At 43.2% G+C, this 17,015-nt stretch overlaps 1 protein-coding gene across 1 annotated transcript; it reads left to right on the top strand.

Annotated features, from left to right (window-relative positions):
* Nucleotides 1–9,626: 9,626 nt before the first annotated feature.
* Nucleotides 9,627–12,545, top strand: LOC142169569 (uncharacterized). Its single transcript, XM_075231443.1, has 6 exons — nt 9,627–10,667; nt 10,728–10,835; nt 10,920–11,084; nt 11,402–11,482; nt 11,573–12,223; nt 12,381–12,545. Exons 1-6 carry the CDS (start codon nt 9,627–9,629, stop codon nt 12,543–12,545), a joined length of 2,211 nt encoding a protein of 736 aa, XP_075087544.1.
* The last annotated feature ends 4,470 nt before the right edge of the window (nt 12,546–17,015 follow it).

Consider the following 17,015-nt stretch of genomic DNA (forward strand, 5'->3'; position numbering starts at 1 on the left):
GGTCCATCCTACCCCATAGTACGAGTCCTCACCATGTGTGAGAGAATGAAACAACAGATGTTTAGTCACTAGAATCAACAGATTCGCATGACAAGAATTCAAGAATATGAAATTTCCTAAGGGTTCGGCAGCCTCTCGAAGATAAGTACAGACGTCTCCGTACCGATCCGCAAGACTCTACTAAACCTTCTTATGACTCGTGAGACCTATGTAACCTAGGCTCTGATACCAACTTGTCACGACCCAAAACCTAACCCCTCGTGATGGCGCCTATCGTGATACTAGGCAAGCCGACCTTTCCAAAACACTTTTAAAATTTAACAGAGACGAATTAAGACATTTAAAATAACCGGAATTTTTCATTAAACTGGGGTAAAACCCCAAAAGAACATAAGTGCGGAAACATAGCCCGGCATCGGGGTGTCACTGAATCATGAGCATCTATTTATCCAGTCTAATACAAACAGTGTCTAAGTATCAATACAGAAAAGAAAGAAAACCTAGAAGGAGAGACAAGGTCTGCAGACTCCGGCAGCTACCTCGTAGTCTCCGTTACTCGATCGCGCACGAACTCAACGACCTCCGTGATCAAACACACCTTGGATCTGCACATGAAGTGCAGGGTATAGCATGAGTACAACCAACTCAGCAAGTAACAGAAATAAATAAGAACTGAGAAGGTAGTGACGAGCTATACAAATATAATTCATTTTCAATAATTCCAGCAAAGATTAGACATGCTTTCAAATCCGGCAGTTCAATCAAATAAGTTTTATACAGTTAAAGTGCAGGTAAATCCGGATATAGATTACAATGACAGATAGCAACTAAGTGCATCAACAAATTAAAAAGCAAGTACAGCCTCTCAGAGCAACAGTCACTCAACTCGTCACAATAGCTCAACTACTCGTCTCTAAGCCCTTAGTACTCACACTCAATAGGTACTTGCGCTCACTGGGGGTGTGCAGACCCCGGAAGGGCTCCTTCAGCCCAACCACTATATCACTGTGGCGTGCAACCCGATCCCATATAAATAGCCATAAGGCCCGTCGCAGCGTGCAACCCGATCCATATGTATATACATCACTAAGGCTCGTTGCGGCGTGCTACTCGATCCATATACAGTCCTAAGGCTCATTACAGCGTGCAACCCAATCTATATGCATACATATAGCTCACAGCTCGGCACTCAGGCCCTAACTGAGTCACTAGCCTCTCTAGTCTCCCGTGCTCTCATAAATCTTAAGGATCAACCCAAACAAAAATAACATAGTGTATCAACAAGAATCAAGAAGAGACTGAGATATGATACGCAAGTAGAACCATAACTGAGTACAAGATAGTAATTAGCAAATGCTTCAACAAGTATGCGACCTCTGCGGGTCCCAACAGTACCATCACATAGCCTAAGCATGATTTTTAACATGATTTGCAGTCAAATTTCTATAACACAGAGAGAACAGGTAATTAACAATATTGTATGAGACTTTACAGTCTCACGGGACGGACCAAGTCACAATCCCCCACGATGCATGCCCACACGCCCGTCACCTAGCATGTGCGTCAGCAAATAATGTGAGCATGAATAAAGCCAAAGCATGATCTCTAACATGAAGGCAAACAAGTTCAACAACAAATAAACACATAACCACAGATAATACCCATTAAGCCTCACAACCTCACGGTCAGACCAAGTCTAAATCCCTCGCGGTGCACACCCACACGCCTGTCACCTAGCGTGGGTATCACTTCCAAATAATCACGTGATATCAAATCTCCGGGTTTATACCCTCAAAGCCAGAGTTAAAACTATTACTTACCTTAACAGCGTAAAATCCTACTCCGGGATGCCTTCGTATCTGGACTTGGTCTCCAAAAGCTCCAAATCTAACCAAAATCAGAATACTACTATCAACAAAGGCTAAAGAATTGAATTCCACAATAAGAACTACATAAAAAGGCCAAAAATTTGAAATCGGCCAAAACCAAGCCCTCGGGCCCATGTCTCAAAACTAGTCAAAAATGGCAGAATAACAAACCTCGTCCTCACCCGAGTCTAACCATATAAAATTCATCAAAATCGGACTCCGTTTGGTCCCTCAAATCCTCAATTAAAACTCTCCAAAACTCAAACCCTAACTCCCTTAATTTCACCCTAAACCCTACTAATTTCATGGCTAATCAGTGGAAAAATATCATAAATGCATGTAAATAAACCCAAGCGACTTACCTCACTGATGTCTCATGATTCTCCCTTGAAAAACACTGCCCTAAAGCTCAGAACCGTTCAACAATGGTGGAAAAGGGGAAAATATTTGCGAAGTGTGATATATATAGGTTCTGCCCAGGGGTTTCGCACCTGCGACCCCGTATGCGCATCTGCGCTTCCGCATCTGCGGTCCCAGGTGCGCACCTGCGCATTCCACTTAACCGACCAGGCTTCGCACCTACAGCAGATCCCTCGCACTTGCGGGCTTGCAGGTGCGATCCTCTCTTCGCATCTGTGACTAAGCCCCAGGCCTCCATCTCCACATTTGCGAGCCTCCCACGCACCTGCGATCATCGCACCTGCGGCTCCCTATCCGCATGTGCGGCCACACCAGAACAGCAGCTCCAGCTGCATTTTCCAACTTCCAAACTCCCCGTTACCCATCCGAAATCATCCCGAGCCCCTCGGAACCTTAACCAATAATTCAAACAAGTCATATATCACTACCCAAACTTAGTCGAACCTTCAGAACGCCCAAAACAACACAAAAACACCAATTCAACCTCGGATTCAAGCCTAAGAACTTCTAAACTTCCAAAATTTGCCAACGACGCCGAAACCTATCAAACCACGTCCGAATGACCTCAAATTTTGCACACACGTCAAAAATGACACTATGAACCTACTCCAACTTATGAAATTCCATTCCGACCCCGATACCTAATTTTCCACTGCCGACCAAAATCGCCAAATTTCTAACTTTCGCCAATTCAAGCCTAATTCTTCCACGGACTTCCAAATTACATACCGGACACACTCATAAGTCTAAAATCACTCAACGAAGCTAACTGAATCATAAAAATCCAAGTCCGGATTCGTTTACTCATAAGTCAACTTCCGGTTGACATTTTTCTAACTTAACTTTCTAACTAAGAGACTAAGTGTTCATTTCACTCCAAAACTACTCCGGACCCAAACCTACCAACTCGATACAACTCAACATAGCTGAACAACACATAAATAAGCAGAAATGGGGAAAATGGGGCTATAACTCTCGGAATGACTGATCGGGTCATTACATCATCCCCCTCTTAAACAAACATTCGTCCTCGAACGAGTCTAACAGAAAGACATATCTGAAATCATAGCATCTGAAGCAATAGAGTCTGGTCTTGCTGGGAGGGCATAGAAACGGGCCTGACCACCTCTTGATCTGCCTCCCCATCTCGGGCAACCCATAGCTGACTAGGCTCCGCCCTTAGCTGGTTGAACTCCACCCCTAGCTAGCTGGGTGGGTGGTGGAGGGACTGGTGCTGGTGCCATTGGCCGAGTACTCCGCTATGGAGTCCCACCCAATAGCCTAGGGAAATATCTCGCAATGTGACCAAAATCCCTTCACTCAAAACAACCTCTCCTCTGACGAAACTACTGCTCCTGATGCCCAAAAGAATTACCCAATGGTACCTGAGAGGCCGGGGCATAATGAGAACTCTGCGCTAGTAATGCACTGAATGATAATTGACTCTGCTGAAACTGGCCCTGCTGAAACTGACCTCCCTGAGGAGCACCACTGAAACCACCCTGACTACGAGGCCTCTTAGCCTCCCTCTCTGCCCTCTCCTAACCTCGAACCATCTCAATCTGTCGAGCAATGTCGACAACCTCATCAAAGGTAACCTTAGATACTCTCTCCCTGGCCATAAGAAATCGAAGCTGAAAACTGAGGCCATCTATAAACCTCCTGATCCTCTCTCGGTCTGTGGGAACCAACCAGACCGCATGATGAGCTAACTCAGAGAATCGCATCTCATGCTGTGTAACAGACATCTCACCCTGGCGAAGCTGCTCAAATTGCCTGCGCAGCTCCTCTCTGCGGGACTCGGGTACAAACTTCTCCAGAAAGAAAACGGAGAATTGTTGCCAAGAAAGGGGCACTGCGCCAACAGGCCTACGCCGCTCGTAAGTCTCCCACCATCTGAGTGCAGCCCCAAAGAACTGAAAGGTAGTGAATGAGACCCCACAAGTCTCCATAATACCAGCAGTACGGAGTATCCTCTGACACCTGTCCAAGAAGTCCTGAGCATCCTCTCACTTTGTGTCACTGAAAGGTGGTGGCTGAAGTGTCCCAAACCTCTCCAACCTCTACACTGATCATCCTCAGGCATAGCAGGGACCACATAATCCTATGCAGCTGCAACCGGCTGGGCTGGTGGTGCCTCCGATGTCTGAAGTCCCTGAACAACCTGCTCGGGTGTGCGAGCAACGGGAGTCTAAGTACCTCCCCCGGCCTGAGTAGTGGCTACGGCCGTCGAGATAGAGACTGTTTGAGCAAGGCCGGTACATGCTGTCAGAATCTGAGCTAGGGCCTCCTGAAGGCCTGGAATCACAATAGGCACAGGTGGTGCCTGAGCTGGTGCATCAACAACTAGAACCTGGTCCTGACCTGGGACAACTGGTGGATCTGCAGGTACTTCCCCAGCTGTTGTACGGGCTACACCTCTGCCCCTACCACAGCCTCTACCGCGGCCTCAGCCTCTGGCGGGCCGAACTAGTGGACATCCCTCTTGACCGGTAGCACGAGTCCTCACCATCTGTGAGAGAATGAATAACAGATGTTTAGTTACTAGAATACACATGACGCACGATAAGAATCCAAGAATGTGAAATTTTCCTAAAGATTCTGCAGCCTCTCGAAGATAAGTACATATGTCTCCGTACTGATCTGCAAGACTCTACTAAACCCACTCATGACTCGTGAGACCTGTGTAACCTAGGCTCTGATACCAACTTGTCACGACCTAAAATCTATCCATGATCGTGATGGCGCCTATCGTGTTAGAAGGCAAGCCTATTTCCCAAAATATTACTACAAAATCGATTATAAGAATTTAATAAAATATTTCCAACATTTGAATTTTTCATAAACTAAATCAACTCTAAATATAAATATAGAAAATACGGAAACGAGCCCCAAACATCAGGGTGTCACTAAGTCATGAGCATCTAAATCTATGATCTAAGAAATAAAACTATCTAACTATCAATACAGTCCAAAAGAAGAAATGATAAAAGAAGTAACAAGGTCTTGTGAATGCTAGCAGCTACCTTGCAGTATCCAACTGTAGCCGGCCTGAACTCAACGATCGCAGTGCTCTAACTCACTTGGATCTGCACATAAAGTGCAGGGTGTAGTATGAGTACAACCGACTCAGTAGGAACTGAGTAGTAGTGATGAGCTAAGTAGAACAATTCAATTATTTCTTTATCACAATTTAAAATAAACAGAAATAAACAGGTAAATTCCATCAACTCAATAAATGCTACAAAGAAATTAACGGGTAAATGCAGCAACATCAAAAGCATAGAATCCTGACAGCAATGTCACTCCATCACTCAGCACTCGGCTCTTGGCAGTCACACTCAACACTCAATAGGTACCTCCACTCACTAAGTGTGTGTACAGACTCCGGAGGGGCTCCCAAAACCTAAGCGCTAAGCACGGACAACTCACGTGCTGCACGGACAACTCACGTGCCATAATATCAATCCCTGGATCTGCACGGTCAACTCACGCGCTATGGTATCAATACCTGGATCCGCACGGACAACTCACATTTTGCACGGACAACTCACATGCCTCAATCAAATACCTCACAACAGGCCCTCGGCCTCACTCATTCATGTACCTCTCTAGCCTCACCATCATCAACAAAAAAGGGAAACACAGCCCAAGTCAAGTATCACAGCATATCAGCAAAATAATAGGGACTGAGGTAAACATGTACAATAATATCTATGACTGAGTGCAAATAATGTGAGCATGAATAAAGCCAAAGCATGATCTCTAACATGAAGGCAAACAAGTTCAACAACAAATAAACACATAACCACAGATAATAGCCATTAGGCCTCACAGCCTCACGGGATAGACCAAGTCTAAATCCCTCGCGGTGCACACCTACATGCCCATCACCTAGCATGGATATCACTTCTAAATAATCACGTGATGTCAAATCTCCGGGTTTATACCCTCAAAGCCATAGTTAAAACTATTACTTACCTTAACAACGTAAAATCCTACTCCGGGATGCCCTCGTCTCTGGACTCGGTCTCCAAAAGCTCTGAATCTAACCAAAATCAGAATACTACTATCAACATAGGCTAAAGAATTGAATTCCACAATAAGAACTACATAAAAAGGCCAAAAATCTGAAATCGGCCAAAACCAAGCCCTCGGGCCCATGTCTCAAAACCAGTCAAAAATGGCAGAATAACAAACCTCGTCCTCACCCGAGTCTAACCATATAAAATTCGTCAAAATCGGACTCTGTTTGGTCCCTCAAATCCTCACTTAAAACTCTCCAAAACTCAAACCCTAACTCCCTCGATTAAAAGGAGGAGAAGAAGATCTTTTGTTCTCAAAATTTCGCCGTCACTTTAGCAGTGAATAGTGCATGAACTACCGCTAAAGTGTAAAACAATACGGTGAATAGTGCCAAACAGTGGCGCGAACAGTGATTTCGCCACTATTTCGCTGCTACAGTGTAGTGAACAGTAGCATCGCTTCACTGTTCATCCAATGAAACAGTGATTTGATACTGTTCATCACGGAAAGCTGTGAGTTTGAGCTTCAATGGCCGCGATGGCCGGCGACCAGCCATCTTTTCTGGCTGATCTGCCCTCCTCCAACATCGCCCAACCACAAACAACACCAACTATCAATCCACAAACTCTAGATTACTCAATACTTTTGACACCCAACTTAACCAATCCTCCTGCGATGACTGCTGCCCAAGCTTCAGTGCAGCCTATCGCCCAATCATCGATGACAACAAACAACAATCCCCAATCCATCGATTATTCAAAACTTTTAAAACCTACTGCCATTAATACCCCTATACAAACCTTCACTACGCTACCATTGAAACCAGTTGAGTTCCTTCATGGAGAACCAATTGTGAAGTGGAAGAAACAAGAAGTGAAGCAATCTATCGTACAACAAGGACTTCAACTTGCAGTTCTGGGAAAATTTTCGTATGGGAAGCCTGTTATTAGTAAATTATGTAAAGTGATTCCAATTCAATATGAGATTAAAGGCCATTGTTCAATTGGTTTAATTGAAGATAATCATGTGTTGATTAGGCTGTCTTTATTGGAGGACTATGTTCATCTTATTTCAAAGCCAGCTTTTTATTTAAAAGCTCAGTCAGACATGTGGCAGATGTGTTGTACAAAATGGAATCCATGGTGGACACCTGATGAAGAGACTCACATTGCCATAGCTTGGATTAGCTTTCTAGAACTGCCTCCTAATTTCTTTGAGAAGGAATGTGTATTTTCCTTAGCTCGTGCATTTGGTAATCCATTACATGTAGACCTAGCCACTCAAAATGGGACTAGACCTAGTTGTGCTAAGGTGAATATGGAAGTTAACTTGTTAAGTAAGTTCCCTCATCGCATTAAGATTGTGGAAGAAGCTTATGAATCTGGACCAGAAGAGTTCAAGTGGATCAGGATTAAGTATGATTATATGCCAAAATATTGCAAGCCTTGTAAAAAAACAGAGGCATAGTGAGGTAGAATGCTGGGTAATTCATCCTGAATTACACAAGAGATTTGAAGAAGGTGTTGAGGAACAAAGCAAGGAGAAGGCAGTTGTGGTGAGTTTTGATGCAATTGGGACTGCTGCAAATTCAACAAAGGTCCTAACTAGTGGAAAGGTGGTTGGTAAGCCTACTACTAATCATGCCAAGCAGGAATGGATGCAAGCAAGGAAGAACAAATACCAACGAGATAATAGGGGTCACATTGTTGATAACAAACAAGGAAAGGGAGCTGACAAGGGTTAAGGGAAGGCCAAAGTTGAGGAAGTTGCAACCAAGAACAAGTTTAATGCACTAGAGGTTGAGGAAGTTCATCAGCCTACTCTACAAATTACTGAAGGCGAAGGTGAGGATCATAGCAATGGTAAGAAGAAGGAACATGGGAAAAAGCAAGCTAAGAAGGGCCAGGAGAAGGAAAAGGAAGTCAATACTCAACAGGAACATAAGCGTGTGAAGAAGGAAGCAGTCGAGAAGGTGGTGGAAAATGAGCATAATGGTAACTCTATTCCTTCTGGGATTCAGTCTTCAGTTCCTAAAGATGATCAAGAATTAGCTAAGGCTAATTCTAGTGTTCCTAGTGATCAACGTACTGATCAAAGGGCTAATAAGGAATTCACAATCGACTGGGTTCATAGAAGGTTTGGGATTAGCAATGAGGAGCTAAAACAACTCAATGTGACCACAAACCAATATTGTCATGAGATTCCATCTCAAACAATTAAAGATTCTGGGTAGATTGAGGATCTTGATGAGGTAAACTCTACAAATTTCTTATGGAGTGATGTAGTTGAGGTTAAGGATGATCAGCTGGGCACAACAAAGACAAAAAAAGATGAGGTGAAGAAGGACAGCAAGCCAAGTTCACCTGGCGATAGGTTGGCGATGCCAGGCCTAAAGCCAGGCTCACCAGGCGTTAGGCTGGCGATGCCAGGCCTAAAGCCAGGCTCCCCAGGCGTTAGGCTAGCAACGCCAGGCCTAAATCCAAGCTCACCAGGCATTAGGCTGGTGACACCAGGCCTAAAGCCAATCTCCCTAGGCGTTAGGCTTGCGACGCCAGGCGTAAAGCCAGGTTCACCTGATGAGGTAGCTATAGTAAACCTTAACCTTAGTGCAACTGGAGAGATTTTGGCCTATGTAGATGGTGTTCCGGTGTATACATCAGAGAACAAACTTGATGGAGATGTTAATGTGAAGATTGGGGATGATATAGTGGGTTCAGACCAAATTTCAGGCAATGGGATGGGTGGTGATCTCACTAGAACAGTGCATTCGGAGCAGACTGCTACAGTAACTCCTGGGCTAGCCAGTGTCTATGAGCTACAATTCAAGGAGTATGAACGGGCTGATGAGCGGGCAATTGTTCCAAGAGCATCTAGGAAAATAGAGGAAGTGCCTATGGAATCTGGCACTGATCAAATTATGCAGCTGCATCTTAATGTTCCACTTAAGACTCCTCTACAACATATACATGATTTAGTTACACACAATGTGACACCAATTGATGAAGACTTATTGAGACAAAATCTAATGGAGGATGAAGGAGATGATGAATCAACTGCACAAAACTTCAAACAAGTGGCTAGGGAAGGGGATTTATCACCCACAGCTAGTGCTAAAGGAGGTAAGAAAACTAAGAAGAATCAGAGTAAAGATCCACCACAACCTTCAAGAATAATGTCTAGGAAGGCAGCTTCTCTATCTAAATGATGATGATCAAAACATTAATATGGAACATAAGGTCTGTGAATACACAACAGGCCTTTCCTAGGGTGATCAACATGAATAGGGAGCATAATTTTTGTGTAGTTGCATTGATGGAGCCTTTTCAAAAGAAGGGACTCATTGATAGATATAGAAGGAGGTTGAATATGGAGACTGCTTATGCAAATATTAATGGGCAAATATGGTTGTTCTTCGATGCAGTGGTGGAATGGGAATTAGTGGAGGATACTGAGCAACAGGTGACTGTGAGAGTGTTTCACCATGACCTAGGGCAGCACATGATGATGACATTTTTTTATGCAAATTGTTCAGCAATGGAGAGGTTGGAATTGTGGGATCACTTGTATTACTTAGAAAGTGATATGGAATTACCATGGTTGGTAGGAGGGGATTTCAATGTGGTATTGCATGAAGATGAAAAAATAGGGGGACTTTCAGTACACCCTCCTGAATATGAGGATTTGGCATTTTGTGTAAACTCTTGTGGTTTGCTTGAGCAAGGGTACAAAGGAAGTCCATTTACATGGTGGAATGGGATATCCAATGCTGAGTGTATATTTAAGAGATTGGATAGGAATTTTGTGAATTTTCCATTTCAGAACATGTTACCAACTATTAAAGTTGAGCATCTAATCAGAACTGGATCAGATCATGCACCATTGCTAATGACATGTGGGGTGCAGACAACCAATTTTGTCAAGCCTTTTAGGTTCTTGAACTTTCGGACAAAGCATGCTACATTTATGGATGTGGTGAGGCAGAATTGGGAAGCTGATTTCATAGGGGATCCGCTTTTGATGTTCAAGAAGAATATCAAGAGGGTGAAGGCAACACTTTCAAAATGGAGTAGGAAAACATTTGGTGATATCTTCAAGCAATTGGCTATTTTGGAGGAAATTGTTAGGTTCAAGGAGATGTTGTTTGAAGAAGAGCCTACAACTGAGAATAGGATTGTGCTTCAAAAGGCTCAATCTGAATTGAAGAAATACTTGAGTATTGAGGAGCAGTATTGGAAGCAAAAAGTTGGGATGACTTGGTTTGCTGAAGAAGATAGGAATACAAGTTTCTTTCACAATCATGTCAATGGCAAAAGAACGAAATTGCAACTGAAGAAGATCAAAAGTGGAAGTGGGGTATGGATTGAAGACCAGGAGCAATAGGCTACAGCTGCAGTGGACTTCTATCAAAAACAGTTCACAAATGAAGGTGATGCTTCTGAATTTTCCTTGCTCAATAATGTACCTTCGATGGTCACTGTGGATCAGAAATTGGAACTTAGCAGATTGCCAACAATTGAAGAAGTAAGGGCAGCAGTTTTTGAGCTTAGTGGGGAGAGTGCTAGTGGTCCTGATGGATTCACTGGCCTGTTTTATCAAACATGCTAGGATGTTATTGGTGCTGATATACACAACATGGTGCTACACTTCTATGGAGGAGCTGCATTGCCTAAATCCATCACTCACACCAATCTAGTGTTGCTGCCCAAGAAACCTAGAGTTGAGACCTTCTCTGACTTAAGACCTATTAGTTTGAGCAAATTCATTAACAAGGTCTTCTCTAGGGTGTTACATGACAGATTGGAGAGTTTTCTTCCATCTCTAATATCCCCTAATCAATCCGGATTTGTAAAGGGTAGGAGTATATTTGAGAACATCTTATTGACTCAAGAAATTATCACTGACATATATTTGAGAACATAAAGCCAGCTAATGTGGTGATCAAGCTTGATATGGCTAAGGCCTATGATAGGGTTTCATGGAAGTACTTATTGCATGTGCTAAGGAAGATGGGATTTTCTGAGCACTTCATCAACATGGTGTGGAACTTGATGTCAAATAACTAGTATTCAGTATTGGTGAATGGGCAGTCCTCAGGGTTCTTTAAGTCTACAAGGGGTGTGAAACAAGGGGATCCCCTATCTCCAGCATTGTTCATTCTGTCAGCTGAGGTACTTTCCAGGTCTTTGAATAAGCTCTTTGAAGACAAGTCATTTGTGGGATTTGGAATGCCTAAGTGGTCTGATCCTTTAAACCACTAGGAATATGCTGATGATACGATAATCTTTGCATCTGATTATCCTCCTTCCTTGAGAAAGATTATGGCAGTATTGGGGAACTATGAGAAGTTATCAGGTCAGATGATCAATAAAGATAAGAGTTCATACTACATGCATTCAAAGGTTGCTAATGGATTGTTTCAGGTAGTTGGATCTATTACAGGATTTGCAAGAGGTAAATTCCCCTTCACATATCTAGGGTGTCCTATTTTTTACACTATAAGGAGGAAGGACTATTATGAGTATCTTATCAAGAAGGTGAAGGCTAAATTGCATTCATGGAAAGGAAAGCTGCTGTCATTTGGAGGAAAGGCAACACTCATCTCTAGTGTGTTGCAAAGTATGCCAGTTCACATGTTATCAGTCCTTGATCCACCAAACAACATCCTGGAGCATCTACATAAGACTTTTGCTAGGTTCTTTTGGAGCACAAAGAAAGAAGGGAGAAGCAGACACTGGGCTTCATGGCAAAATCTTTGCCTTCCTAAAGAGGAAGGGGGCCTAGGTTTTAGGTCCTTACATGATGTCTCAAGGGCACTGTTTGCTAAACTATGGTGGAAGTTTAGGACCACAAAATCTTTGTGGTCTAATTTCATGTGGAATAAGTATTGCAAGAAGGAGCTACCAACAATGGTGCATTTTAGGGGAGGGTCTCATGTTTGGTGACAAATGTTGAATGCTAGGGAAGAAGTAGAACATGAGATCGTATGGGAATTGAAGAGTGGAACCACTAATATTTGGCATGAAAATTGGATTGGATTGTGTGCACTTTATCACATATTTCCTGAAGACTTTCCAATCAATAAAGATCTTCAGGAGGTGGCAGAACTGCGGCAAGGGGGAAGCATGGAATGATCAACTGCTAGATCAAACTTTCAGTGAGGAAATTGCAGAACATATAAGGCTAAATGTGAATTATGAAGGCAGTGAGGGATATTGGGATAGGCCATACTAGATGCCAACTCCTTCAGGCAAGTTCAGTGTTAGCAGTGCTTGGCAAATATTAAGGCATAGGGCTGATCCTAATTAGGAATTCAAGTTAATGTGGATTAAAGGTTTGCCATTAAAGATATCCTTCTTCTTGTGGAGATTGTGGAGGCAGAAAATAGCCACTGATGACATGTCGAGGAGGCAAGGGCAAATGGTGATGTCTAGGTGTTGGTGTTACCAGCAGCCCCAAGAGGAATCCATTGAGCATATATTTGTCACAAGTCCTACTGCCTCTAAGGTATGGAACTTGTTCACGGGGGCTGCTGGAATTACTGTGCAATTGATTCAATTGAAGCAGATTATAAGGCATTGGTGGTATGCTCAGTGTTGTCCAAAATTAAAGCCATTATTTCAAGCAGTACCAGCTATCATCACTTGGGAGCTTTGGAAGAGAAGAAATGCAGGTAAACATGGGAGTTCAGCATCCACAAATAGGGTGATTCATGAGATAAATAGGACATTGCATCAACTAGCAAGGGTGAGGTATGCTTGGATGCCTAATATTCCATTATTATGGCCAGACATGATTCAATACTTTGAAGGATATAAACCTATATTGATCACTACAAGAGTAACATGGCAGCTTCCTTGTCATGGTTGGTACAAATGTAATACTAATGGAGCCTCAAAGGGCAATCCTAGACCTAGATCCCTAGGCTTTTGTGTGAGGGATGATGAAGGTGATGTGGTGTATGCTAGGGCAGTAGACCTGGGAGTGACAACTAATGTGGTAGCTGAAGCTAAGGCTATTCTTCAAGGGTTGGAATACTGTGTGGAGCATGATCTTCACCCTCTCATATTGGAGACTGATTCATTGGTGATGAATAAGGCGATAGAAGGGGAATGGGATCCTCCTTGGGTAATTGCACAGGATGTGAAGAAAATTATAGAGATGAAGGACAACTTCAATGTGATCTTTCAACATGTGTTCAGAGAAGGCAACTCAGTGGTAGATTTTATAGCTAACATTGTGTTTTCTTTTGCAGGTACATTTGAGTTTCATTCATTCTCTGAACTGCCTAGTGCAGGGAAGAGGTTGATCAATCTAGACAAATCTCAATCACATAACCTTAGGGTTAGGATAGCAAAGAGAAGAACCCCAGACTGATGGCTTCACAAGATTGGACTCTGCACAAACCTACATGTTTCTTTGTCTCATTTAGTATGCTATTAAGGTACTTTCCAATGGTATTAGCATGGTCTCATGCTCATTCTGGGGGTGGTTTGATAGTGTACAAATGCGATAAGCAGGTGTGGGATGGTACAATTTATCCTACTTCTGATATGTCCAAATGCTAAGGAAAATAATGAATCCATCATATGGTATTTCTAAAGAATGTTGAATCATTTCTTAGTGGTATTAGCATGCTTTCATGCTCAATCTGAGGATGGTTTAGCAATGTTTAGAATGATGTCTACATTAAAGGTTCTAGTAGGGAAGGATCTGAGCTTACAAGATCACAAAAAGGCACAGTTTCAAAGTCTGGCCTTTGCCTTGCAAAGCCTGCTTAAAGCCAGCTCATTTCTGGCTATTGCCTTGCAAAGCCGGCCTAAAGCCAGCTTATGTTGGGCTTCTGCCTTGCAAAGCCTGCCTAAAGCCAGCTCAAGCCCGGCTTTTGCCTTGCAAAGCCTGCTTAAAGCTAGCCCAAGCCTGGCTTTTACCTTGCAAAGCCTACTTAAAGCCAGCTCATTTCTGGCTATTGCCTTGCAAAGCCGGCCTATAGCCAGCTCATGCCTGACTTTTGCCTTGCAAAGACTGCCTAAAGCCAGCTCAAGCCTGGCTTTTGCCTTGCAAAGCCTGCTTAAAGCCAGCCCAAGCCTGGCTTTTGCCTTGCAAAGCCTGTCTAAAGCCAGGCTCCTTTTCTACATATTAATTTTGATGAGTGAGCACATGATTAATACTAGGACAAAATCAGTTCACTGCATATGGAGATCATATAGTAGCTATAATTGGATGACTATGCTGGTTTCAACTCTGTGGTGGAGATGTTTGGAATTCATTATAGCCTATGGACAGTATACCCGTGCACCTGGTGAGAGCTTGGTAGGTGCTGCTTGATATTTGCTAATGGCAATTGGATTCACATACACTGACAAGAGAAGGAAGCATTCAGCTTATTATGTTGTAATAGCTAGTTCATTAGATTTTAGCTTGTCTATCTTTTTAATAGCTAGTAGCTTCATGCAACTTCTATTTTTGGTTTGGACATCTTGTAAGCTTTGGACCCATTTTGGAATTTTATTTATATATTATCCACTAGGAAAGTACTGCCTAGTGGTATAGTTGCTTTAAAAAAAATCCCTCGATTTTACCCTAAACCCCTACTAATTTCATGGCTAATCAGCGGAAAAATATCATAAACGCGTGTAAATAAACCCAAGAGACTTACCTCACTGATGTCTCGTGATTCTCCCTTGAAAAACACTGCCCCAAAGCTCAAAACCGTTCAACAATGGTGGAAAAAGGGCAAAAATTCGCGAAGTGTGATATATATAGGTTATGCCCAGGAGTTCCGCACCTGTGACCCCATATGCGCATCTCCGCTTCCGCATCAGCGGTACAAGGTGCGCACCTGCGCATTCCACTTTACTGACCAAGCTTCGCACCTACGGCAGATCCCTTACACTTGCGGGCTCGCAGGTGCGATCCTCGCTTCGCATCTGCGACTAAGCCTCAGGCCTCCATCTCCGCATCTGTGAGCCTCCCACGCACCTACGATCATAGCACCCGTGGCTCCCCATCCGCAGGTGCGGCCACACCAGAACAGCAGCTCTAGCTGCATTTTCCAACATCCAAACTCCCTGATACCCATCCGAAATCATCTCGAGCCCCTCGGGACCTCAACCAATAATTCAAACAAGTCATATACCATTACCCGAACTTAGTCGAACCTTCGCAATTCCCAAAACAACACCAAAACACCAATTCAACCTCGGATTCAAGCCTAAGAACTTCTAAACTTCCAAAATTTGCCAACGACGCCGAAACCTATCAAACCACGTCTGAATGACCTTAAACTTTTCACACACGTCACAAATGACACTACGAACCTACTCCAACTTCCAAAATTCCATTCCGACCCCGATACCTAATTTTCCACTACCGACCAAAATTGCCAAATTTCTAACTTTCGCCAATTCAAGCCTAATTCTTCCACAGACCTCCAAATTACATTCTGGACACACTCCTAAGTCTAAAATCACTCAACGTAGCTAACTGAATCATAAAAATCCAAGTCCGGATTCGTTTACTCATAAGTCAACTTCCGGTTGACCTTTTTCTAACTAAACTTTCTAACTAAGAGACTAAGTGTTTATTTCACTCCAAAACTACTCCGGACCCAAACCTACCAACTCGATACAACTCAACACAGCTGAACAACACATAAATAAGTAGAAATGGGGAAAATGGTGCTATAACTCTCGGAACGACTGACCGGGTCATTACCTTCACGCTAAAGAAAACGATCACTACCACAATCATATTGATTCAACCATTACTAACCGACCCCGCCTCTTCCAATTTATTCTCCAATTGCCTTTGAAATAGTAACAATAGCTCCATTCCAACGTACCGAACCAAATCTGCACTCGTCCTGAGTGACCCCATTTCACGAGACCACATTGGCTTAAAATCCACAAACCATCTCATACTCTCCTTGTGCGCACATTTGCATCTTCAACTGATACGCCCATTCTGATATTTCCTTTATGAATCTGAAGTCATTTTCTCCCATTCCTCCAATGCTATACCGCAGACCGAAGATAACATAGAACACTCCAAACCCTTTTCATAATCTGCTGCAAAAGCTCGATACTTAACCATACTACAGGCTCGAAATCCTTAGGCATCGCACTTTAACGTTTTGAATCCACTAGGACTATTGTTGAGAGTCACCCATTCTGACCTAGTCCCTAATATAATCAACTCCAAGGCTCTGCTAGCAATTGAACGCTCTCTCAAAGAAGCACCCGGCCGAATCCCCTTCCTTGTACATCACATCAACATGAAGCATAAACTTTGAGTCTTTCCAAAGCCTAAACATGAATCGATAAGGAAAAATATAGCACACATTCCTCAAATCCTTTGCTCAAATTACCACTGACGTTTTCTTTCCTTAGTCGTAATAACCCACCAATACATTGATAACCAGAAACCTCATAAGTAGAAAACCACGCAATCAAATCCTAGGCGGTGGGCTCTCCCACTTAGCTTGAAACATAACCCTGGAACCTACCAAGATTCCTTCTTTCTCAGTGACATGACCTCGCACAATCGACCTGTCAAATTCCTCAAAATCTTCCTGTTAACCATTTCATGAGCACTCTGAATTACTGGCCACATTCATAGGTTTGACCTATTACCGGATAGCCAGTCGAATTCTTCATAGAAGCTTCGTCAACACCACGCAACTGGTAGCCTGCTCACAGGAGA

This window comes from Nicotiana tabacum, chromosome 15, assembly GCF_000715075.1.
Source record: "Nicotiana tabacum cultivar K326 chromosome 15, ASM71507v2, whole genome shotgun sequence".
NCBI classification, from domain to species: domain Eukaryota; kingdom Viridiplantae; phylum Streptophyta; class Magnoliopsida; order Solanales; family Solanaceae; genus Nicotiana; species Nicotiana tabacum.

Coding starts and splice junctions, on each gene's coding strand:
- LOC142169569 (XM_075231443.1), top strand. CDS start 9,627: ATGGAGCCTTTTCAAAAGAAGGGACTCATTGATAGATATAGAAGGAGG. Junction 10,668..10,727: donor AGATCAAAAGTGGAAGTGGG/GTATGGATTGAA, acceptor TATCAAAAACAG/TTCACAAATGAAGGTGATGC. Junction 11,085..11,401: donor TGAGCAAATTCATTAACAAG/GTCTTCTCTAGG, acceptor GTGAATGGGCAG/TCCTCAGGGTTCTTTAAGTC.